The 24267-nt window shown below is 28.7% G+C and overlaps 2 protein-coding genes across 2 annotated transcripts; one reads left to right on the top strand and one right to left on the bottom strand.

The window, feature by feature from the left end:
• Window positions 1-436: 436 nt before the first annotated feature.
• Window positions 437-19943, bottom strand: LOC117176077 (ras GTPase-activating protein 1). Its single transcript, XM_033366092.1, has 15 exons — window positions 19520-19943; window positions 15773-15951; window positions 13675-13856; window positions 13182-13579; window positions 11874-12019; window positions 10307-10640; window positions 8278-8621; window positions 8009-8200; window positions 7738-7887; window positions 5895-5943; window positions 5515-5733; window positions 5164-5396; window positions 4937-5078; window positions 932-1069; window positions 437-835 (listed from the first exon to the last, which is right to left on the bottom strand). The coding sequence occupies exons 1-15, from the start codon at window positions 19565-19567 to the stop codon at window positions 758-760; spliced, it is 2832 nt and encodes a 943-aa protein (XP_033221983.1). The 5' UTR covers window positions 19568-19943; the 3' UTR covers window positions 437-757.
• On the top strand, window positions 19868-23108 carry LOC117176079 (protein kish-A). The gene is made up of 3 exons (XM_033366093.1): window positions 19868-20101; window positions 22416-22525; window positions 22625-23108. The coding sequence occupies exons 1-3, from the start codon at window positions 20099-20101 to the stop codon at window positions 22728-22730; spliced, it is 219 nt and encodes a 72-aa protein (XP_033221984.1). The 5' UTR covers window positions 19868-20098; the 3' UTR covers window positions 22731-23108.
• Window positions 23109-24267: the final 1159 nt, after the last annotated feature.

Consider the following 24267-nt stretch of genomic DNA (forward strand, 5'->3'; position numbering starts at 1 on the left):
ATTCTTTTTATATTTCTTTAGACATTAAAGAAATATGTATTCATTTTTCAAATCGTATGTCTTCCGAATGTGGTAGCCGAAAACAAATTAGTTGTCCCTTGAACTGTTAACCTACTCTCAGGTTGTAACAAATTTCTATGAAATTTTTCTAGCTTAATCGTTTGAAATTTTTAAAGCTGTTCAATTCTAAGATTTCCGAATCACTTGTGTTTTTAAGCCGTCGAAATGTTACAAAGTATTAAAAAATTAAATTACGGTATCAAATTTAATTAGAACTTCTTAAGTTCCCCCATTGCAAAGTTTTAAAACTTAAATGCAAACCTAAGTAAATGACCGTTTTCATATATTTCTAGAATTTTTGAATCTATACAACGGATTCTATTAGAAATTATTTTGCTGAAGGTGAATGCATAATTAATTAGATTGACCACTAATATTACTTCGATTCGTTTTTATTTTCGAGCACCTAAGTGAATATAAAATTGTCATATGCCTATATAATAATTCTTGTATGTTGCTATATCACTGTTACATTACGGTTGCTATATATGTATAAACTAGACTCTAATTACATAAGTAAATAGTAAATATAGGCTTGTGTGTATACAATAATATATATGGCACGTCAGTCTGTTGAAGTTTTAGTAAAACCAAATATCATATTTATCATTAAATACTTCTATGTTTAACTTGTCGATATTGATTTGTTTACTATTTTGTCGCGTTTTGGCATTCTCGATGATTTGTGGCTTCAACACTACCGTATCATTTCCATGTACTTTTGCTTGTGTTTGCTCAGCATTTCAGTCACAGTTACTAACTGTTTTATCGTCGGCTACAATAATAAACATTAATTAATCCAATTATACTTATTCATACTGTTTACAATGTTTACATGATCAAACTATAAACAGTAATTCAATTATCTTACCTGAGTTTTCGATAGAGCCTGTAGTTCTTTTAGGTGGGAAACACAAATGTGATGTAAAGTTGCTAGATCTCTTGCCGTATCCGAGCCACATTTTCCTCTCGGATCTGCGCCATCCGGATCTGGTTTCTCCGTAACATTCTGCAAAAAATATAAGTAAAAAGGTATATTTTTTCGAAAATAGGTGACGAATAGATGACCGAATAAACTGTTGCATAAATAAAATAAACATGCAAGAAGTTTTCCTTTTCCCAGATGAAATCAAAAGGAAACTTCATGGCCTTTGGGGCACGGGTTAATATTGATCAAAATATCTCAAACTTATTTTCTGGGTTTTAGATAAATCATCCTGGTCATCTAAATTACAAAATTCAAGCTTTTACAACTTAATTTGGCATTTAAAGTATCTATTCAAATAAGCATATCTTAATTTGCAAATCTAGTGCGACACAATACAATTAATTTAATATAATTCAAAAATTTCTATTTGGAGATAATTAAATAGAAAAAAATGAAATTTAATAATAAACAATAAAACAGTAAAAACTGTTTAACTGTTAGAGACTTTAAATAGTACAATGATTCTTTTATAAATAACTTTAAAGGCTTTAAATTCGAAATTGCAATCATTCATAAATTTGTAATAAAAAACTAATCTATATTTAACGCTTTCACTTTAATTATTTACCCTATAAAGGCTTTCAGTTGGAAATTGTGTAATTTTAAACACGACGGTTTTAATTCAAAATGTTTTAAATTGAATGCTTTAGGCTTTAAACTTATTCATTGTAATTAAAAATAAAATTTTATTATATCATTTCAAAGGATTCAATTCATAATTATTCAATTTCACTTGCTACTACAGTTTAAGATTGTGCAATTAGTAAAGTATCAAAGTAAAATTAAGAAATTTTTAGCATCTTCAATTAAAAATGATTATAAACGTTATTATAGTTATATATAAGTTATTTTATAAGTGGGGATTTTTGTGCATAAAAGTGTTTTAAACATTTTTTGGTGGAGTTTAAAGTATGTATTTGATACTAAAAACAAGTTTTTATCGGAAATAAAGAGTTTTAGGTGGAATTTAAATATTATATAGTAAAAAAACTCATTTTTTGGCATACATATTTTTTTAACAAACAAAAATTATTGTACTATTTATTGTGATTTTCAATAAATTATAAGGTTAAATGGCCTTATTTTGACGCAACAACGAACTGAAAGTAAATTTTATTTTATTTATACATGAAATATTTACTGTTTAAAAATCTGATTTAAAAGTTAGGTTAGAATTCGTATTTATATTCCAATCGTCTATTATTCGTATTCTTTAAATAATCTGAATAAAATTTGTCGCTACATACGTTAATTAAAGTTTATTTAAGCTTGCAATGCATTTAAACTTGCGTAAAATAGTGAAATAATTGTTTTTTTTTGTTTAAAAACATTTCTTTGACAAAAGTGTGCTTTTTTCACTGTATAAGATGGAAATTCTATCTGAAACGATATGTTTGGCGAAATGGTCGACCACCATTCTCAATAGAGAATTGAAATCTGCATCTCTTCTTTGGAAGGGGTTTTTTGGTTGCATCGCTTGTTTTGTTTTAAAAAAAGTTACTTTTTTTCGCAGTTTTTTTTCATTGAAAAACCCTGTTTGTTTTTTAGAATCAACTAGCAATAATGTGGCCAATTCTGAATAAAATTGGCAATTTTTTCAACGTGTAGTGTAGACTTTTCCGCTTCCGTTTATATACAGGTAAATATTTTATAAACATTGTAATTGTTTATAATAATTCAATCCGAAAAAATACCGTGCTTTCCGAGCTTCTGATATTAAAATTTTTCGTATGATATGGAGTACGAAAAAATCGTAAAGACAGATACATGAAGCAGTGTTGGAAGAAGTTTTTCGTGAAGCAATATTTTGTTTGGTCGAACATTTAAAAAAATACGACCGCTTGAAGCCAAAAGCGCTCGCCGCTCGAAACGATTGAGGGTTCCGTGCAAGAACAGGTTATAGAATTTTAGCGCTCGGTTTTGTTGGATCCTGCGAGCTTTTAGAAAGTGTTTCGAATTTTTATTTTTGAAGAATATATTTAAATAGGAAATTTAATTGCGCACGTTTTAAAAATTAAATAAGTACTAAAAAATGTTTTCTTATCAATATATTCTATTTTACTCTTAAAAGGTTATTGAAAAATGATGATAGAAAATTTTTTTAAACAACAAATATTACAATGTACTAAATGTAAACAAAGTGGTAATTTCTGCTTCGTTCTTTGATTAGTGCACAGTTAAAGAGTTCTTCCAAGACTAAGTAATAACCTTTAGCTTACCCCGTCTTTAAGTCAAGCATTACAATTGGTTTTTGGATTTCAAACACCCTCTTTTCTCGGACTTCAATGCGTGTTTAGACAGGCAAAAATGAACATTCATTATATTTCATTGTTTCTCGTTGAAAAGAAAGTCGTTCCTCAGCAATCGCAATCACGTTATTTCAAATTGTGCTATAGAAAAATCGAGTATTTTTAAGTAGCATAAATATGAAATATAATAAAAGTTAATTTTGACCTGTCTGAACGAGCATTAAAGTCCGAGAAAAGAGGAGGATTAAAATCCAAAAACAAATTGAAATGCTTTACATAAAGACGGGTACTTCTCTTGATTCGTAAGAATTCTCGCCTCCGGTTCTTAGTGGAAAATCGGGCGGAAATCGCTTCGAGCGGCGAGCGCTTTTGACTTCAACTCGTCATTTTTTTTTTTTAATTTTTGAACAAACAAAATATTGCTTGACAAAAAAATTCTCCGAACACTGCTTTACGTATCTGTATTTACGATTTTCTCGTACTCTAATTCATACGAAAAACTTTAAAAGCAGAAGCTCGAAAAATACGGTATTTTTTCGGAATAAATTATTATAAACAATTACAATGTTTATGAATTGTTCAACCACATCAACCGAAGCGGAAGACTCCCTTATACGTTGAAAAGAATTGTCAATTCTATCATTGCAAGTTTATTATAAAAAAACACGGGTTTTCAATGAAAAAAATTGCGAAATTAAAGTAACATTTTTTTTACAACAAAACAAGCGATGTAACCAAAAACCCTCTACTGAAGAAAAGAAGCAGTTTTCAATTCTCTATTTTGTCAAATTATTTTAATAAGGATTTTCGAGAAAAAAATTCCCATCCCCACTTTCTTGACTTGGACAAGAGTTTTACCCGTTTGAAGCGTTCGCCCGGTTTTTATATCCCGGCCGTCAATTCTGGAATTTCAAACACTTAGACTAGAGATTTGAAAGTATATAATTGATCATGTTTCGAGCTGAAATGATTGAATTTTGAATGTCATAAATAAAACGTTCTTTAACTATTAAGGCCTTGATTTTTTAAAATATACCTTTAAGAAATTACAATTTTATACCTAACAATTTTGTGTACATTTAAAAAAATAAATAAATAAATTGCTAATCCATTCAATTTGAACCATATTCTGAATAGGAGGCTAACAATTAAAAAAAAGAAGCAAACAAATATGAAAAAGCCACTCGCTATCCGGCTTGAGAGAAAAAACTCAAAATTATATATTTTCAAATTTCTAGCGTTTTGAATTTAACAATACAAAAATACGAGATTTGAAAAATTAAAATGGTCAAATTCAAACCTTCGAAATAAAATAATTTTACAATCATTATTCTTTAAAATTAAACAATTGGAACTGTCTAGAGATGTAAGACTTCCCACTTGCAGTCCTGCTGGAATATGTTGTTCTACTAAAACTATAGAATTAAACAAAATTCACGACTAGAGAAAATAAATTCACTGTCATTTTTCGGCTTTCTCCCGTTCTCAAAAAAATGTCATCTGATTTCAGTTCACACGAATTAACCCCAAGGCATTGCAAATAAAAATGTCAGTTTTTCAACCGAAAAAAAGATCAAAAGGTAACAAAATTACCAAAATAGGACTGATTACTATCTGAAAATTCGTATTGCGAACTTACAGATAACTGGTCCAGAAAGACGACCATTCGCTCCTTGTTTTTTAGAATGAATGGATTAACAACTTCCATGTACGGTTCTTTCCCTCCAAATTCCACCAAGTTCGCCAGATTTTGAAGACACTTGGCAACCATAACTAAAGATCTGTAAAACAAATTTTCAAATAAACTTTCTATATTAGATAAAATACGGTTTTTGAAGGAGAAAGGTTTTCGTGTATTTATTTTACCGAGCGGCTGCTGGAGGTGGAGGTTCGGCGATCAAATTAAATGACCTAGGGTTTAAAATTGCAGGGCATAATAAACGTAAAAATATGAAGCCACTGACGACCCTAGTTCTGACCAGCCTCTCGTGAGGCCATTTAGAAACTACGGCTCTCTGCAGACATCCGCAGATGTACCTCACAGTCTTTGGGCAAGCATCAGGACTTGTAAAAATGCTCAGAGTCACTTCATCCAAAATCTGTAGAATTTTAACAATGATTAGTATCTAATTATTTGTAGGTACAAGTAGAGTACAAGAGATTGATTTTTTTGTAATAGTATAAATTAATTTTTGGAATAGAGAAACAAGTACACACTTGTAATAAAAATTCTGCGTTATTGCATGCGTCTTCCGGTGAGTCCATTTTTGTAGGATTCAGTTCACAGCTTTGTTTACTTTCGATTAACTTTACTATTGTGTCACGTAGAGCAGCTTTCAAGAATGACGTGCACACTGATTTCATGTAAAGATCCATCAGCGTAGTCGTAAGGCTTGCAGCTCTGAATAGTGTTGGTGTTTCATCTTCCTTGTCGACCTTAACAAAATTAGTTAGTTAATTATAAGGGAGGCAATAAACAAAGATATTAAATCAATATTTCAGAGGATAGAAACAATGATCAAATGTTGGGAAATTGAGATCAGGTTTATAATGATCAAATTTAGAGAAAGTTAATAATTACAAATCTTAAGACTTACTTCTGCCTGATTCAATGACCTTAGAAGGTCTGCTTCCTTTCTGTCATGCCTATAAAATATATTAAATTCAATATATATTTATTTATTCACTCTGCGAGGGGTTGGTTACTCTTCCACTCTGGTGTACAAGTCTCCGTAAAATATGTGTGAAATAATTGAATCTTAGAAATTTTAGTGAAATATTTACAATCTTTTTGAAATATTTGTGAAATATTTTGCAATCATTGTAGAATCTTTGAATTCTTTATAAAATCTTTTAAGCAAAGTCAAGATTTTTTGAAACATTTCTGAAATGTTTTGAAACCTTTGTGCAATTTTTGCAACACTTTGGTGAAATGTTTTGGTAAAATATTTTGTAACCATTAAAATCTTTATGAAATCTTTATAATATCTTTTAAAGTGTTCCGAATTTTTTGTGAAATTTTTTTGAATCGTAATTTTTTCGAAATCTTTGTAAAATCATGAAATCTTTTAAAATGGAGTTTTGTGTGAATCTTGGAAATTATTTTAATCTTTCAAAATATTTGAAAGCATTGTGAAATCTTTGTGAAATTATAAAATTTTCGGAATTTTGTAAAATCTTTTGAAACCTTTGTAATTTGAAATTTTTGTAAAATATTTATACATTTTTTTATATCTTAAGTCATGTGAAATCTTAGAAATATTCGTTCAAATTTTTGAAATCTTTCGAAATCTTTGAAAGCATTGTGAAATCATTAAAATCTTTGGATTTATTTTAAATCTTTGCTGAGTTTTTGTGAAATATTTAAAATCTATGGAATCTTTTAAATCATTTTAAGTATTTGTGAAATCACGAAATTTTTTAAATTTTAGTAAATTTTTAAAAACCTTTGAGATCTGAAATTTTTCTAAAATCGTTGGAAGTTTGTTTGAAATCTCTGAAATCTTTTACAGTCTTGTAAAATCTTTGAAATATTAGTGAAAATCATTAAATTATTTAAATCTTTCGAAATTTTTGAAAACACTGTAAAACAATTGAAGCCTTTTACAAAATTTTAAAAGCTTTACAATTTTTATAAAAGCGTTTGAAACATTTTAAATCTTTGTGAAATATTACAAATTTTAAATTTTTTGTTAAATTTTGATCAAATCTTTTGGAATTTTTTAAACCTGCCATTTTTGCGAATTCTTTGTCAATTTTTTTGAAATCTCTGACATATGAAATTCTTGTAAAATATTTAAAATATTTTTAAATCTTTGGAAACATTGTGAAATCGTTGTAATATTTGGAACTATTTTGAAATCTTTGTGAAATATTTTTCATATATTTACGAAACATTTTTAAACCTTTGAAATATTTTGAAATCCTTTTAAAATCTTTGAACGCATTGTGAAACCATTGAAATATTTTTAAACCCTTGACATTTTTTTAAACCTTTGAAATATTTTGAACATTTTGAAATATTTAAAACCTTAGTGAATTTTTTGTTAATATTTGCGAAATCTTAGTAAAGTCTTTTGAAACATTTGTGGAATCTTTTGAAATATTTGAATTCTTTTAAAAATTTGTGAAATTTTTGAAAATTTTGGTCTTAAGACCTTTTAAATCTAAAACTTTCGTGAAATTTTTTGAAGCCTTTGATATCTTTTACTTTTCTTTGTGAATTTTTATTCAAATCTTTTGAAACCTTTGAAATCTGAGATTTTTATGAAATCTTTTTAAACATTTTGGAAATCTCTGAAATCGTTGAAATTTTTGTTAAATCCTTAAAATATGGCTAAAATTTTAAAAATACTTTGGAATCTTTAAAATCTTTGTAAAATATTGACTCGGTGAATTAAGTACCAGTTTATTTATTCTTCTGATATTTAATAGATTTACCTAAATATTCTAAGAAGACTATTCGCGAGTGGGACTCTGTCCAAGTGACAAACATCAGCTAAGGCCCTGACAACGTGCAGTTCCGGATCCAGTAATAATTGCTGTAAAGGGCTGTATTCTTCTGGTGGCATTGCCAAATCATGGCGGTATCTAAAAAAAAGAAATTAAATTTATTAACTGTAAAAGAAATCGAAAAAAGTATTCCATTTTCTCGTCTCAAGAGATTTCTACTCCTTGAACATGGAGGCCAAGAAATAAAATAAAAAAATACCTCAAACGCAAACGCAATGCTCCCCATTCTCCGAGTGGTGTAACGCCCGATAAGGGATACCACTCGTCCATTTCTTCTCCATTAGTCAGACTTGACAAATCAACCGTAAATTCGGCTACTTCGGTGTCTTTACTGCGCTTTCCTTTGTTGTACAGCGTTAAAGAAAATGACATCACGTCTGGCGGAACATCTCTGCCAACGAAGCAAGAAAATCAAGTTATAGATATTAAATTTTGGAATAAGCAAATGAAAAATCAAGATCAACTTACTCTAAAATGAATTCTTCGTCCCAAAGGGGATGTAAACCAGTCTTAACTTTTGTGCGGGCGACTTTGACGTTATTTAAAGCTACTATAATAAACGGACTGGGTACCAGCTTGTACGGCAATCTGTGCGCATCTAAAATATGTAAATGCAGTGAACGCAGCTCGCGTAAACGAGCAACTTTTGGAGCGCGAGTTAATTGAGAGACACATAGTGGCTTTAAAGCATTTATCCAGTCGGAAACGTTTTCGGAATTCGGGGCAGCTAAATATGTTATTGTAGACAAACAGGGCAGAGCACGCTCTACCAGTTGGAAACAATGAGGTCTGTCGAAAACACTTTCATGAACCTGGAAAAGATTTATTTTTAACTTTAAAATAAATTGCAAATACCCCCTAATCACAATTACAGGCCTCGGACTCACTTCAAAGATCAAATATAGTGAAAATAGTGTCACAAATTAAAATCAACAGTGCAATCAAGTTTTGCAAGTATTAAATTCATGTTTTGTTCGAATTTAAGAGTGTACAGTATTAAATCAAAAAGTGTGCAATGGGAAATTAGCTTTATTTTTTAAGCAACATTTTCAGTCTTCTAACATAATATTTGTTTAATATTAAAAATTAACTTCAAAGTTTGATTAAATATTATTCTTTAGTCTATAAATTATCAAAATTCTCATTTATTTATCGCAGGATTCACATTCTTCTCTCTATTCCCCTCTTTTTCAAGTTTGTCCACTTTAATTCTAATTGAATTAATAGAACAAATACAAAAATCTAACTATTTTTGGTTGAAAGTTCATTCTTCACGGCTGAAAAGTTTACTATTAAATTTTTTATTAATAATTCATATTTTTTGGTTAAGAATTTTATTATTTGGTTCAAAATTTAATTTTTTTTAGAATTCGTCTTATTGCTTTCATAATCAAAAAATTGATTGTAATTTCATTTCTTTCTTCACTAATATATATATTTTTTTAATTCAACTATTACATGTTTCTTTGACAATTTATCTATTTAGGTTAAAAATCCAAGTTCTTGGACAAAGGTTGAACTATTTTCTTTAACACAATTTGTCTTTGTTGAAGATTGATAATTTTAGTTCAAAATTAATGTTTTCATTTGAAAATTGAACTATTTTATGGAAAATTCAACTAATTTGTTGACAATGAACTTTTTTGTTCAAAATTCATATTCTCGGGTTGAAAACTCGACTATTTTGTAGAAAATTCTTCTTTTTGGCTTAAGAATTCAACAATATGGCAGGAAATTCAACTATCTGGTACAAAATTATTCTTCTTGGTTGAAAATTCATCTATTTAATAAAAAATTTTAGTATTTTGTTGAAAATTCGTCTTTTCTGGTTGAAAATTAAGCTTGTTGTTTGAAAATTCAAATTTTTGTTTGAAAATGTATGTATTTGGATAGAAATTTGGTTAAAAATTCAACGGTGTAGTTGAAAATTAATCTGTTTTGGTTGATGATTAAACTATTTTGTTGAAAATTCGTTCTTTCGGTTCAATTCAACTGTTTTTGATATAATAAAAACTCTTTCATGGTTAAAATATCAACTATTACATTTTTTGTTGAGATCTCGATATTTGTCGGAAAGTTGAAGTATTTGATCAATTCATAAAAAAAAATAGTAAGATTGCCCCCGCCCCCATCGTCTAGCGTTATTTTTGGCTGTACGTCTTTCAACATTTCAGAAAAAAAATTACATAATGTATGCATGGCCTCTAATTAGCCTTAGAAACAATTTTCCCGTATGTTGTGATTAGTTGAGATTGAAGAAATATTTTAGCGAAGAACTTCCAAAATATTTATCAAGGAAAAGTATAGAAATAGTCTCATTAGCTGAAAATTGACATTTTTTTCGAAAAAGTATCGAAGTATAATCGTCGCTCAAAAAAAGTATCAAATAGTGTCAATAGTATGGTGAGTCCGAGGCCTATTATCAAGGTTAAATTTATAATACAGAATTCAGTTTGGAGGGATAAATAAGAGAGGTAGTTTGTTAAGGAAGACTTGCCTGGTATAGATACGCGCAGCTTAAATCGATGAGGCCTTTCGGCTTCGTTCTTTTAGGATTGTCATACAGATATAAATGTGTGTCAGTCGCGTCGACCAAAAGTACGAAATAAAGTGCTTTCCACTTCTTATTTTTCTCGGACTTCTTTTCTAAATAACCCTGCATTTTGATCCCCTTATTCTTCTTCGCTCCAGACTGCTCTCTGCATTCTCGCAAGGTTGCGTATATTTTTTCGGCGTGTTGCACTTCTCTGTTTACTCGTACACTGCCATCGGGTTCTGTCACCATCGCTTGAACCAATGTGTGACCTTCTACTATCTGCTCCTTTCGGTATCTAAAGTAAATTGTACGATGAATAATCAATGAATTTTAATCTCGACACGGCTTATTTTCACGTTCAATGACCACAAAGTTTATTTTTAAATTTAATCGCTGTGAAGTTTATTATATATTTTAATCGCTAGCAGGGTTGGGGATTGGGGAAGCCGTTCACAAAAAGGAAACTGGTTGGTTAAAGTTACTGCATGGAAAATTGACCTTTTTAGAGTTAGAAAATGAACAAATCTATTCAACTATTGGCCGAATCTATTTCAAATCAGGCAGGTTCTACATTTGAAGTCGCAGAATCTCTCGGGGACGAAAAATGTTTTTTTTTTTTTTTTAGTGGAAATTAGGCGACCCAACACTTTTCCCATATTTTTTTGCAGTTTCTGCTAATATGAGAAAGGCATCCTATCAAATTTATGCGGCATAAATCATTTTGGAGGCCAGGACGATTTTTTCCCTAAAATTATAATTTTCTTCTTTTTTTTTTCGTAAACGATGAAAGATATCCCAAAAGAGACGGAGGTAATTTTTGTATAATATTTTAAGATTTGCACATTTGTATCTTAACATATTTTCGTACCTGTTGTTGTTTTCAAGAAAAATGAGAAAATGCGATTTAATGGAGAAAAATTTCCTGTCCACAAAAGATAATTAGCCAGTATAATACTCACAGGATGTCTTTCACATATAATAAAGCCAAATTAAACACAAATTGGCCAAAAATTATTTTTTTTTTCGAGAAAATCTACTTTTAACACTTTCAGGTAAACCGCCGTTATTTTTTTCATTTTGAACCCTTTTTTATATTTCCAGACGGAGAAACGTGAAAAATCTAAGCTCTAAATTAGGTCAAAAGTCACAGAGGTTTGAAGAAAAAATTTGGGGTATTTGAAAACTCAAGCACAAAATTAAAGTACGCATAACTTCGTAGAATTTTTTTCACAAATCAGAAAAATAAGTGTGGCCTAATTTCCTCCTAAAAACGACATATTTCGTCCTCGAGAATGTTGTGCATGTTGCGAGAAAATGCTCAAATTTCTGAAATATTCATTTATTTCAAAGTCTTTTTCAAATGAATAGAGGATTTACAAAATTTTGTAGTAGCAACAAGAACAAATTTTAGGAATACAATCAGTAAAATTTCTTCCAAATTTTTCGATTTGCAAACTAATAAAATTTCAGTAAAGTATTTCAAAATAATACTTATATTACAAATATCGTAATAAAATTGTATATTTACCTATTTATAACAGCGTCCAGGCATTCGAAAGTTCTTCCTCCCATCAAGTAACGTACACCTTTCTTTTCAATCCTAAATCTTTGAATTTGATTGTTAATATGGAAGAAAAGAGAATAATCTCCAGGACTGTTGTCGGAAGGTCTGACCTGACAAACAAAATTTTTGTTTAGATATTTTATAATTTTACTTTCATTTATTTTTTCGAAGAAATTATCAAACTTCAAATCAAACTTTTTGCTTTGCAATTTAAGAATTCGAAATTCGCGGCTCCCCCTACAATTCGGTAACATTTAAAATTAGATATCCCCTACAAAAATAATTGACAATTTTTTACATAGTTAGAAAAGTATTTCAAACATAATAGCAGAATTTTAGAATATGTTTATTTAAAAAGAAATCAAATTACAAAAATAAATTTTTTAAAAAACATTAATTTAGAAAATTAGTAGTTCTTTTACTTGCTTATGACATTAAAAAAAAAATGTTCGGATTTGCTAGTTTCTAATGAAAAACGTCGTCCAAAGAAAAATTACAAGCTTAAGATATTAGTACTTCTTATAGTTACAAATTTAACTACGTCTTAAATTAGAAAATAAAATTACATATTTTAAAGGTTTAGTACCTAGAAACGTTGAATTTTCCAGAAGAAAGTAATTTTTCAATTTTTGTTAAAGTAGAAATGCATTAAAAATTATAATAAAACATTTAATTTCTTTAAATTTTGGGAAATTATTTTTAAGTATTTATGTAAAAAGTTTGATAAATATATAAAGTAATGCCAAATTAAATATTTCACATTCAGAGCTTTAAAAAATGAGAAATTTGAAGATGATTAAGTGTGTTCGTTTTCCGGTCCAGTATCCACCCTGCTTATATTTCGAAACTATATAAACAAATTTAATCTCGATGTTATTTTGTGTCCACCAGGGTAATTATTATCATTATTTTTTTTTTTTTTTGACAGAGAGAATCAAGAAAAAAACGACCTCTGCATTTAACTAATTACCCCAACGAAGCCTCAGTCAATTTAAAGATTATATTGAGATTAGGTGAATTTTTTCAGATTGGAAGGGTTCATTTGAGAATTTTACAAGCTCCGGGTTCGACTTCGGGCCGAGGTACCTTTGAAATTTTTGTGGAATCAGTTGAAATGGTTTAAAATCTTGAAATCAGATGCACACTCAAAAGTCGTGTGTTCAACCCCTCGCTAATTAATCTGCACTGAATAATATTCGATATTTCGAAAAGCTGCTCCATCACTATCTGAAAGAAACATGTTCTCGTAAAATGAAACGTTTTATTACTCACTAGAAAACTGCCGGGTCCTGCTTTGACCAACATATCGACAGCTTCGCTCTTAGTGACATTTGGATGAAACCATGAAAAGACTGTATTAGGATCAATCGAATCATCCAAATCGTCGACCAACTCTCGGAAAATTAGGCCCTGTTCTCCAGTTCTGTGGGCTGTGACCCAAAGCCACCCGTCCCCCATGTCGTTGTGAACGAAAAAAATATCGCCCTTTTGAAAACTGAGTTCATCAGTGTCAGGCATTTTCGTGTAGGGCAATATTGCGACGATTCGTTTTTTATCATTCACAGGCTCAGGTGGTGGTGTAGGATGTATAAGGCGTTCTCTTTTCAACAGATCCGAACAATGAGTATAATAGGCAACAAGGTCTGAAAGGCTGTTAAATTGACGACCGCCTGCAATAAGTTGTAAACAACAGGGTGAGATGAGATTCTCTTTCAACATTTGATACATTATTACATTTTCATTCAAGTAATTACTCTCTTCCTACCGATGTAATAATCTCCACAAACAGCTGTAATTCGAAAGTGGTTAATGCCAGTGCGTCCCAGGTAAGAGAGAACATAACTCCCGGGTTTCCTGTCGCTCTCACGAACTAAATAACTTCCCATTTTACTCGCGTCCCACAGTCTTTCTTCTGCAGTAAACCTGTCCAGTCGCCCGTGATACCATCTAAAAAAATATTCATTAAGATTCAGCGGTTGTAAATACATTTCATTGAAAAAATATAAACATACCAGGTTGAAGAAAAAATGTTAAAACTTGAAAATTTGATGGCTAGATGAAAAAGATAATTTGAATTTGAACTTACTTCGCAAGCCCAATAGAAACCAATTACAAGATTGTAATATTTATATATAGTGGAAGAGACAACCCTAAAGTAGATAAGAATCCTACAGTAAATAATCAATTATTAGAAGCACAAATATAAGTAAAATAGTCAACTCTAATTTTAATGAATTAACACGTATCATGCCTTAATTATTAATCAAATCAAATTAATTGTTTTACATACATTAGTATTTTTAATTATTAGTGACTATCTACTGTAGGATCATTATCTACTGTAGGGTGGTCTCTCCTACCAGAATTCTTACCAATTATTTTGATCATTAATTATTATTTATTGTCTTTAATTGATTTAATATAGTCTCCAGAATATTATTATTAAAGAACGTTGCGGGCAAAATGATTTTAAAACGGAACAAGAAAAAAGAGGATTCTACCGTATATTACAAATACAGCGACATATTATCTCCTTTTATATCGTTCTATTATATGGTCATTTTAGAATATACGATATAATTCTCATTTTTCTGGTTTCTTGTTAACTCGTTTTTGCCCGCAACTTTCTTAAATCATTTTTTCCTAGACGGCGATTTAACCCGCTTTTGCTATTAATCCACGGTTTAAAGTTTTTCAACAAATAAAGGTAGTTGTGTCCAAAATCAGGTCTCTGGAAAAATGTTTTCTATGATTTTAAGAATTGAAAATATATTATCATTCATGTGTTATGAAAAAAACTTTAAAACTTACAAAAAATAATTATTTTAACAATAGTTTTTGTAATTGGAATCTTTTGTCTCTTCTAAACAATAATTTTAAATGGTTGAATTTTTTAAAATTATTTTTTAAATATAATAATAATTTTAAAATATAGTTATTTATAATAATCGCGCAAGATTTATCAATAATTATTAATAAAATTAAACAAAATTTAAATTTTAAACTAAGTAATTTTCATTTTTTATTAGTTCAAAACTAAGATATAAAAAAAAGCTTCCAATTGTAAAACTGTGTACTTGCAACATATTGTGTACTTTTCACAGATTTAATAAAACTCACTGATGAGGGCCACGATTGTGTGTCGAAACGTTTGAAACAACTTAATTAGTTTCAATTCACCTGACCCTGAAGCCAACAACTTACATCAACAATTTCTACAAAATATTGTTATTCGGTTTAAAAATATTTTGTTTAAAAAATCGTTTCAACATTTTCAGCGGTAGAAAAATTTATTTTCAAAATTGGAAACAGTAGATTTGCAGAATGTAGAGAATGTTTGCCCCCGAAAAATAAGCCACGACTTATTGAAATTTACACTTTTTTCAAAAACATTGTCAAAATAAATCTTCATTGTAAACCTAAAATTCTTTTCATCTAAAATAATATTTTTATTTAAAATTACATCATTAATATTATTTTCATTCATAATTTTTGCAGAGATCTGATTTTTTGCACAATTACCTTAACAGATGTCTAATTAAAAACCCTAATTTGAAAAATATTTTTTATGTAAATTCCAACACCATCGCTTTGAACTTCAAAGGTTTTCAAATTTAAGTAACTAATATCAAGTACACTGAACGCTATTAAGTTTTTAAAAATTAAATTATTCAGTTTTTAAAAATTCAATTTTATTGTACCGCATTTATACGAATGTAAGCCGCAAACAATTACAAGCCTCACCCTGATTTTCGAGCTCCAAAAAAAAGGTGCGGCTTATATGCATTTAAATACGGCATTTAAACATTGGTATTACTTGAGACATATTTTCTATTCTATTTTCGAATTAAAATATTACTTACTGATTTTCGGGTGGAGCAGTTAGAACTGTGTTGTTACCACTGTCCGGTTCCTCTGTGTCCTGAGGATCATCTGGTATATTTTCGAGGAAAGGATCGAATTCTTCAGTATTCAGGGATTCGTTTGGACCTCCATCTTCGCTTCCGGTACTGGGAGAACCTCCCTTACTATTGTGGTCAATCTGTTTTTGCATCCAAAAACAATAAACGCTTAATAATATTGTTGCAGTTATTTTTTAAATTGATGAACAACAGAATTTAAAATAAGTGACTTTAAAAAATGAACTACTTTACATGAAAAGTCGATTTACAATAATTTCTTGGCGAAACTTATCTACTGCCTACTTTTCATTCTTGTTTTTTAAAATCTCAAAACCAATTTAAAATCATTGCGTAACTACTTGAATACAAATTTTTAATTATTTAGTAAACATAACTTATTCAAAGTAATTTAAGATTCAAAGACAAAAGTATCATGTACCTGTATTAATGTCTGATTAAAAAATGATTTAATGTGTGATATTTGATTAATGATTAATTTTTACATAAAAATGACTAACGATGAATTTCAGTTCTTTAAATTGATTTAAATCTTGTTTCCAGAATTTTATGATTTTCAGGTTAAGTCTTATGAATCATATCAATACTTGATATTTCTAGTTTTAACCTAAGTTTTATTTGTGGTTTATTATGAACCAATATACTAAGGTTATTACATTTTCTAAATAGGAAACAAATAATCCAAAAAAATCACACATTTCTAAAACTGCTAATCCTTATAAACATGCCTTGTACAATATATGACTAAAAATAGGTATTTCTTTCGACAAATTTAAGTAAAAAAATATTTCTTTTACGAAACTTATTGTTAGTGATTTAGAAACCTTACAATCATAAATTTTATTATTGTTTAATTTTTTTATAATTTAAAGTTCTTTTATTTTATTTGCGTCAATGGAATTTCGAAACTATAAATAAAACTTCATTACAAAACAGTTGTTGAGTAGAATTACAAATTTCTTAGTGAAGTATGACTAAATGTACAATATTATCAAAAGATTAGTAGAAAAAATATAATTTAGTAGAGTAAAATTAATTTTAAGCAAATAAAATAAATAAAAATTTCCGAAACTTACAGATTAAGTAATAATCATGTTCTTAGTTTTGGTCTGAAATCTAAATTAAATGAAAGATTATAGTTATAATCTGCATTATAATGAAAAAAATAGGGCTCTTTTCTCAAGTTTCAGATTAAAATTTAGTCTTTTAATAAAAATTCCTAAGCTTTTAAAAGAAGTACAGTTTAAAAAATGTTAATTTCTCTGAATAAATTGAAAATATTATAACATTTTTTCAAAATTTGGTAAAAATTAGAAATAATTTATTTTTTACGAAATAAATTTCGGTGAATGTAACAGTTACGTTCTGTTCCAATTACAATGTGTTAATTTAAGTTTTAAAACACATTGATGTGAAACTTTTTTTCCATGCTCAATTTGATCAGATTTCTATTTTTCATCTTGAAGTTAGCTGTTTGAAACATTCTCTTAATGTATAATAATTTCTCTTGGAATAATATGATATTGTACTTTTTTCCCACAATTATGAAAGAGTAATTAAGAACAGAAATGAGCATTCTGAGAAAAAAGACACGCATTCACTTAATGAAAATGATATATTGCTATAAACCTACATACCTTCAACTTTTTCAACAAGCGAGAGAATGTATGAATAACATTTTCTAGTATAAAACTGTCCTTTTAAAAAAATTAATTTTAGTTACCAGCCATGTTAAGAATAGACATTTATATATACAAATTACAATTAAATTAATTTTTATTAAGTAATTTGCAGTGAAATTCAAACTATCGAGAACTTTTCTGACCCTATTACAAAGATAAAAACTATCATTTTTTGCTTTTATTAACAGATTTAGATTAAAATTTACATCAATCCGAATGTCTACTAACCGGAAAACCGGGGTATTAGCTGAGAATTAAAATAAAACTGGGGATAATCGGGAAAACAAATTCTAGCCCGGAATCTCATTTAAATTTTTGAAAAATGTGATATTTTTTATTAATCATGAGAACAAAACAAATAAATGTGACTCGTTATCCTTCTTCACATACAATTTGTTAGAAATTCGTCTTTTTTGGTAGAAAATAATGTTCTTAGTTAAAAATTAATATTTTCGGGCTGAAAATTTAACTGTCTGGTTACAAATTCAACCATTTTATTGAAAATAAAACTATTCCATTGAAAATTCATCTTTTTCGTAGAAAATTCCTATTTCTGGGTTAAAAAATTTAAAATCATTTCTTTTAGGAAAAATTAAATCATTTTTTATTAGAAATGCAACTGATTGAAAAATAATCTTTTTTCTTTGAGGAATCAAATATTTTGTTGAACGTTCATGTTATATTTTTAAAAATAATTTAAGAATTGGAAAGATTTTTAAAACAAATTGTACACTTTTGAAGATTTCGAAACAAAATTTAGATGCGTTTTAAGAATTTTGAAAGGTTTTAAGAAAATAAATAAATAAATCTTAAGACTAATTCAATTAAAAAAATCAACTTTAAGAGAAAATTGAAAAAGATTTAAAAACATTTCAAATGGTTTCCTAAATTTTTCAAAAAGTATATATAGAGTTTTAAAAAAAATCGTAGAAAAGGTCAAATAAATTTAATAGATATTTAGAAGTTTTTAAATGATTAAAAAATAATCTTAAACTATTACTAAAAATTTAAATTAAAAACAAAAAAATAAAATGTTGATCTTTGACGATTTGAACAATAAATTTAGTTTATAAAACGTAATAACTGATATTTTAACTAAGCCTATGCAAATAATTCAGACAGAAAAATCGTAGTATATTTCTGATGTGATATCTGAGGCAATTGTAATATAATTGCACCTAGCTTTAGTCAACACCATAAATTACAAATCAGTAATTTTGTTTAAATTGATTAACATATCACAATAAATAAATTTATGCATAGAAAAATCGTATATATACACATATAACGTGCGGTCCGTTCAAGCTTCCAGTAAGAAGAGATTTTATATTTACAATCGGAAAAAAGCCGGGAATTTAGTGAGCGAAAATTAGTAGAAACGAATATTTCCCGAAAGAGGATCAGTCCAAATATTTACTTCGTTACAGAGTTTTAATTAAAAAATTTCTTCTATATTTATAAATTAAATTGGTAAAAGTTGTTTACAATTAATACTTAAAGAGACATGTAATCCTTTTAAAAAATAGCACCTTAAAGATTTCTAGAGCAAGGTGCATCTACTAAAAATGGGTTGCAACTTGTAACAACAAGAAACAACAGAATTTTCAATATTACTATTCAAAATTAGAAGCAATGATTTTTTCTACACTTTTACTGAACTATAGATTACCAAATAGTAATTAAGAATAAAAACGAAAAACGCGAGGGACAGAAAAAATCCTAAATAACTTTTAGGTAAAAATCAATCGCCGAACCCTTCAATAACCAACAATATAAAAAACTGTCATTTTACAGTATTTGTAAACAAATGAAGAAAAAATTCCACAAAAGAAGCTTCTTTTTTATTATATTCATTGTAGCTACTCTATGAAATATTTTTCGATAGTGAGCTACGCGTCCTTTCCTTTGTTTTCCGTTTATCTATAAAGGGACTTTTTTCGAGATAAGAATTATCCGGGAATGTCGGAGGCGTCCGGTATTATTAATAAGCAAACTTTTAACAACATACCTTAGCACTGTTTGACACGCTGGGACCTCCTCGTACAAACTCTGCCATTTTCGTCACATATGCTTCAAAGTGCAGACAAGAGTAAAAAAGTTGAAATATCACTCGAACATTCGCGATATTCTGATGATTTCGTTGGAGTTATTTACAAAACGGTAGTCGTTTATCAATATAAAATGTATTGACGTTTCCCGACAGCCATTTTACCACTGCTCACGCCGACCACAGACGAGAGAATTCGCCCTGTGAATCGCTACTTGCTTGTTTTATACGTGCCACATTGTTTCCCGGGTGCCTAACAGATAGCACGACACAAAAATGCGATTTCGGAAAAAAACTGAGTTTTTTCAGCTCGATTAATGGGTATTTATCCAAATTTGAACATCGCCCGACGGTCGCCGAGTCGCGGAACTCGTGAACCGACCTTTTCCTATACTTATCTATATATATCCAAAACATCCAAAATGGAAGCAACACTCTCGACACGTCAACATAACTAACGTCTTTGCATGCGGATCACGGATTTAATTAAGATTTACCTGACGCATTAGTTAACCTGACTCGAAACGAATCGCTGATGCAATGGTGAGTCATATAATATTCGTTTTTCAAGGGGGTTTCAGATCATTTATTAAAGGATTTTGATTTTTTGGTATCGTTGTTGACATAACCTCTAAACATGTGAAAATTTATGACTGATTATTTGACAAATTCTTGTTTTTGTGTGTGTAAAACTAAGGTTGTTAGATAGTTGATTAAACGGATCATATTTGTATACCTGCCTACTGAAATAATAATTTAATTAAATTGAGTTTTGGAGTTTTTGGATTTTCATCTCTAATCGTGCAATTTAAAAAAAAAAGTACAGTATGTTTATTCTTGTTGCTAATATTTTTCGTTTCAAATCTAGAGATAAATAACTTTGAAAACTCTATAAAATTACGTTCATCAATATATACTAGGTTAGGTTTGTTTTTGAATTTTGTGCAGCTGTGCACTTTTTGAAGTAAAAATTCCCATTGGCGTGTCACAAACTTTCGCACATTCTGTAAGTACTTTTATTGCCACTAATGAAAGGTTCAATTTAATTGATTTTTGGCATAAAACTCGCGTTGAATTCTCTAATGAATTGGGTGCAAGTTTCTTTGAAATTCTTTTAAATTGCTGCGTTACTTTATTTTTCCATATTTTTGCAACTACAATTAATTCAGTATTAATAAATATCAAATTGTCTTTATGCAATAAATGAATGTTCTAGAAATTTTGAGCCTTCACATACAGGGATATTATTTCTTAATAATATTCGGAAAATTTTTGACAAGTTTCATTGAAATTCTTTCAAATTGCTTCGAAGCTTTCTTTCTCCATATTTTTGCAACTGCAAGTAATTTAGTATTATTCTATATCAAATTTAAGACATATAATTTAAAATAAAATGTTAAAATTGATAATTTTAATGACATCAAAATAAAAATATTATGCATTGAGAATGAATAACGAAATTAAATAATTTCAGATTTAATAATTTAAAATTGCACAATCTTAACTTAAATCGTATTTAAAAAATGTATACCCTTTGTAATGGACAATTTGTTATTGAATAATTTCAATATTAAAAATATGAAATTGATGTTGTTTACACAATGTTCATTGTTCAGTGCTTCATTTTGAGTTTGTCAAAATTTTACTCGCCCAAATCTGAACTAATACAGTATTTATTAGTCCCAGTTTTATATTTAAAAAAATCTAAGTAGTATTTTGAAATTGTATAATTTCAAATGCTGTATTTTAAAATACTGTATAATTTTAAATTGCATATTACTGCATGTTAAAGTTTAAAACGTTTTATTTTCACCCGTTTACATTACATCTAATTGTTCAGTACTAAACGCCTAAAATGGAAAATGTCTTATTTTTATATTGAGCTTTTACACCTGATGTACCATGTTCAAATTACTATAATCCAAATTTATCCAATTTTCAATTATACTTAACGATATTTAAATTGCAACCATTTTAATTTCGAAGCTCTAAAAGTGTCACAGAAATTCATATACGTATTGGACATTTTTTAATGTTGTAAAAATTGCAACGCTTGAAATTTAAAAAAATTACTGTTAATTTCAAATTTTATCCATTAAAATTTCAGATGTATACAACTGGAATTATATGAATTTGGATAATAAGAAATTTTGTATAGATTTTAAATTATTGCACAATAATAAATTTTGTGAAATAATTTGATGGAATAGAATTAATGTGACTTAACTTCATTGAAAATATTTAAAAATCTTAATTATTTTTTGACAATATAATTTTATTGATTTATAAAACTTTTTGTAATGCTTGGTATTCGCATTTGCATCTGCAGATATCAATATATCCTCTTTAATTTGAAAATTATTTGATTGAAACGAGAGTTGGTCTCTTGGGATATTGAGTTGCGCTTGGTAATCTCAAAATTGAAGCGATTGGCTTTCTAGAAAATTTGTCTCCATAATATTTCTGGGCATTGATTTCAAATCCAATATTGAGATTACTTTGGCCATTGTTAATTGGAACGAGGGGAGAAAAAAGGGCGAATAAAGTTCGGTTGTTACTATGAGTGGAGTTTTATTTATTTATTTTTTTTAAATTGATATTAAGAATTTTTTTGTAGTTATAAATTCTACCGTTAGAACAAAAATATAAAGTTCATTTTGAATCATTTTCAATGTTTATTCCGTGATACTTTAATGTAGGGTAACAATAAATAATGTATAAGCTTGCCTAACAAATTATTATCAAACTGATGTGAAATAAACGTCATGAACGAAAGTTTTACTGTATTTATTAAATTGTATAGTACATTATTTTACAAATATCTGCAGAATTTTAATTCTTTCTTTTTTTGGGGTAGTCGGCCCTATTTAATTTTCAGAGCTTGCTGACAGTAATTCTCCTGCTAATATGTACCTGTGCCTACATAAGATCCATAGTTCCGAGCGTGCTAGATAGGAACAAAGTTGGGTGGGTATAATAAGGAAGTGGGATCCTCTATTTCCTGAAATATTCATTTTCCTGATTTTGCAAAGAAGAACCATTTATAAATGATTGTTTCGTCGCTAGATTCCTGGGAATCTTCTGGAAGTGTGCCAGGATTGGAGAGCGAAAGAGTCCTTATGTTGCATTCAGCTGCCTCTTCATGGCTTTCAGTATATTGTTTTGGTCCTGAGAGAAACAGCCTGGATGAAAAAATATTGCATTTTAGAGCGACCAAAGCTGGGACAGTCTGTATTTACAAACGCGAAAAGGTGAAGTCCGAATAAACAATGTGAGAGTTACATTCGTATGACAAACATTTGTATTTGTTCCTTCGACAGGAATACATAAAAAATACACTCATGTAAGCTTAAAGTATGTAGGTCTATGAAAAAAAAAACATAATGCTAGTTACACGATATACATTATTTGTCAACACGTTATGATAGCGAAGCTATACTTATATAATTGTCCAATTTTGAGCACCTTTTTTCAGCTTAGTCTCACAATATATATTTTTCTATAAACAACAACGTCTTTAAATATAATCATTATTTTAATGGTAATAATATATTGAGCATCGTTCAATACTGCTTAGTAGTCTTTAATCATTTACACTTAATTTAGCATCATTCCCTGAATTTTAAATGATACTAATCCACACGATGCTGAGTTTGGGACTCTTAGAGAAAATTGCGAGGGGTACATAACTTCCAATTTTTTGATAAACCGTAAACAATTTTCAATGCAAAGTCTAGGAATGATCAGTTTTTATCCGAAAGTTCTACTAAACTGACAATTTTTTCATTGGAAAGTTTTAAAGATTACTAGTTTCAAAATAAGATTTTCCAAATTGAACAATTTCAATTTAAAGGCCTTCTACATGCGAAGTCCTGACAAATTAACCATTTTTAATGTAGCTTTCAAATTTAAAACACTAGAAAATGGATCCTTTTAAAATTGTACAAGTTTGAATTGAAAACGCTTAAAATTTTATAATTTCTGATTGAAACGTTCCAAGTGGAACAATGTCACACTTTGAAAGTTCAAAATTCAGTCATTTTAACTTTAAACCATTTAGAATTGAACAGATTGTTTACTTGCACTATTTAAATGTTTATAATACGATTTCAAATGGGCGGCGTCCATTTAAAGAATTTTAAGTAGTCGCATTAACAAATTCATTAATCTCGAATTTCAGGTGTTGAAAATTGTACTATTTCAAGTATAAAACAAGTAAATGTATAAATATATAAAACTTATTCCAATTAAAACTCGTTGAAAGTAGGGAGTATGCAAATGGAACTTTGAAAATGGTCTAATTCAAATTTACCAAAATTTAAAAAGTTCCATACTTTTAAAAATTCAACCATTTCAAATTAAACTTTTTGAAGTTAAAATTCAGTAATTTGAATTTTGAACTTTATGTTTTTAAATAATTAAGAAATTGAACATTTTTCTAAATATTGAAAAGATTTTGAATATTTAAGGACATGTGATACTTAGAAAATTGTCGATTTTACCAGTTTTAGGTTCCCCCGGCATTTTTTCTAGAATAATAAATATTTTGTCTTAAATATTTGGGAAATGGTAGCGAACATGCTAGCGGACGTCCCCACACACTTTTTTGTAGGTTAATTCAAAAAAGTTTTAATTTAAAAAAGTTTTAATTTAGCAAAATGTGATTAATTTGCATAGCGCTTAGGAAATAGTATCGATTTTTTCAGTGT

Source organism: Belonocnema kinseyi, chromosome 7, assembly GCF_010883055.1.
Source record: "Belonocnema kinseyi isolate 2016_QV_RU_SX_M_011 chromosome 7, B_treatae_v1, whole genome shotgun sequence".
Classification (NCBI taxonomy): Eukaryota; Metazoa; Arthropoda; class Insecta; order Hymenoptera; family Cynipidae; genus Belonocnema; species Belonocnema kinseyi.

Bases quoted from the DNA above. Each gene is read 5' to 3' on its own strand.
- LOC117176077 (XM_033366092.1), bottom strand. From the start codon at position 19,567: ATGGCAGAGTTTGTACGAGGAGGTCCCAGCGTGTCAAACAGTGCTAAG. The intron at 15,952-19,519 runs GTATGTTGTTAA...ATGCAAAAACAG, and splicing joins GCGTGTCAAACAGTGCTAAG to ATTGACCACAATAGTAAGGG. The intron at 5,079-5,163 runs GTAAAATAAATA...TTTGTTTTACAG, and splicing joins CCACCTCCAGCAGCCGCTCG to ATCTTTAGTTATGGTTGCCA.
- LOC117176079 (XM_033366093.1), top strand. The intron at 22,526-22,624 runs GTGGGTATAATA...TTTCGTCGCTAG, and splicing joins CTAGATAGGAACAAAGTTGG to ATTCCTGGGAATCTTCTGGA.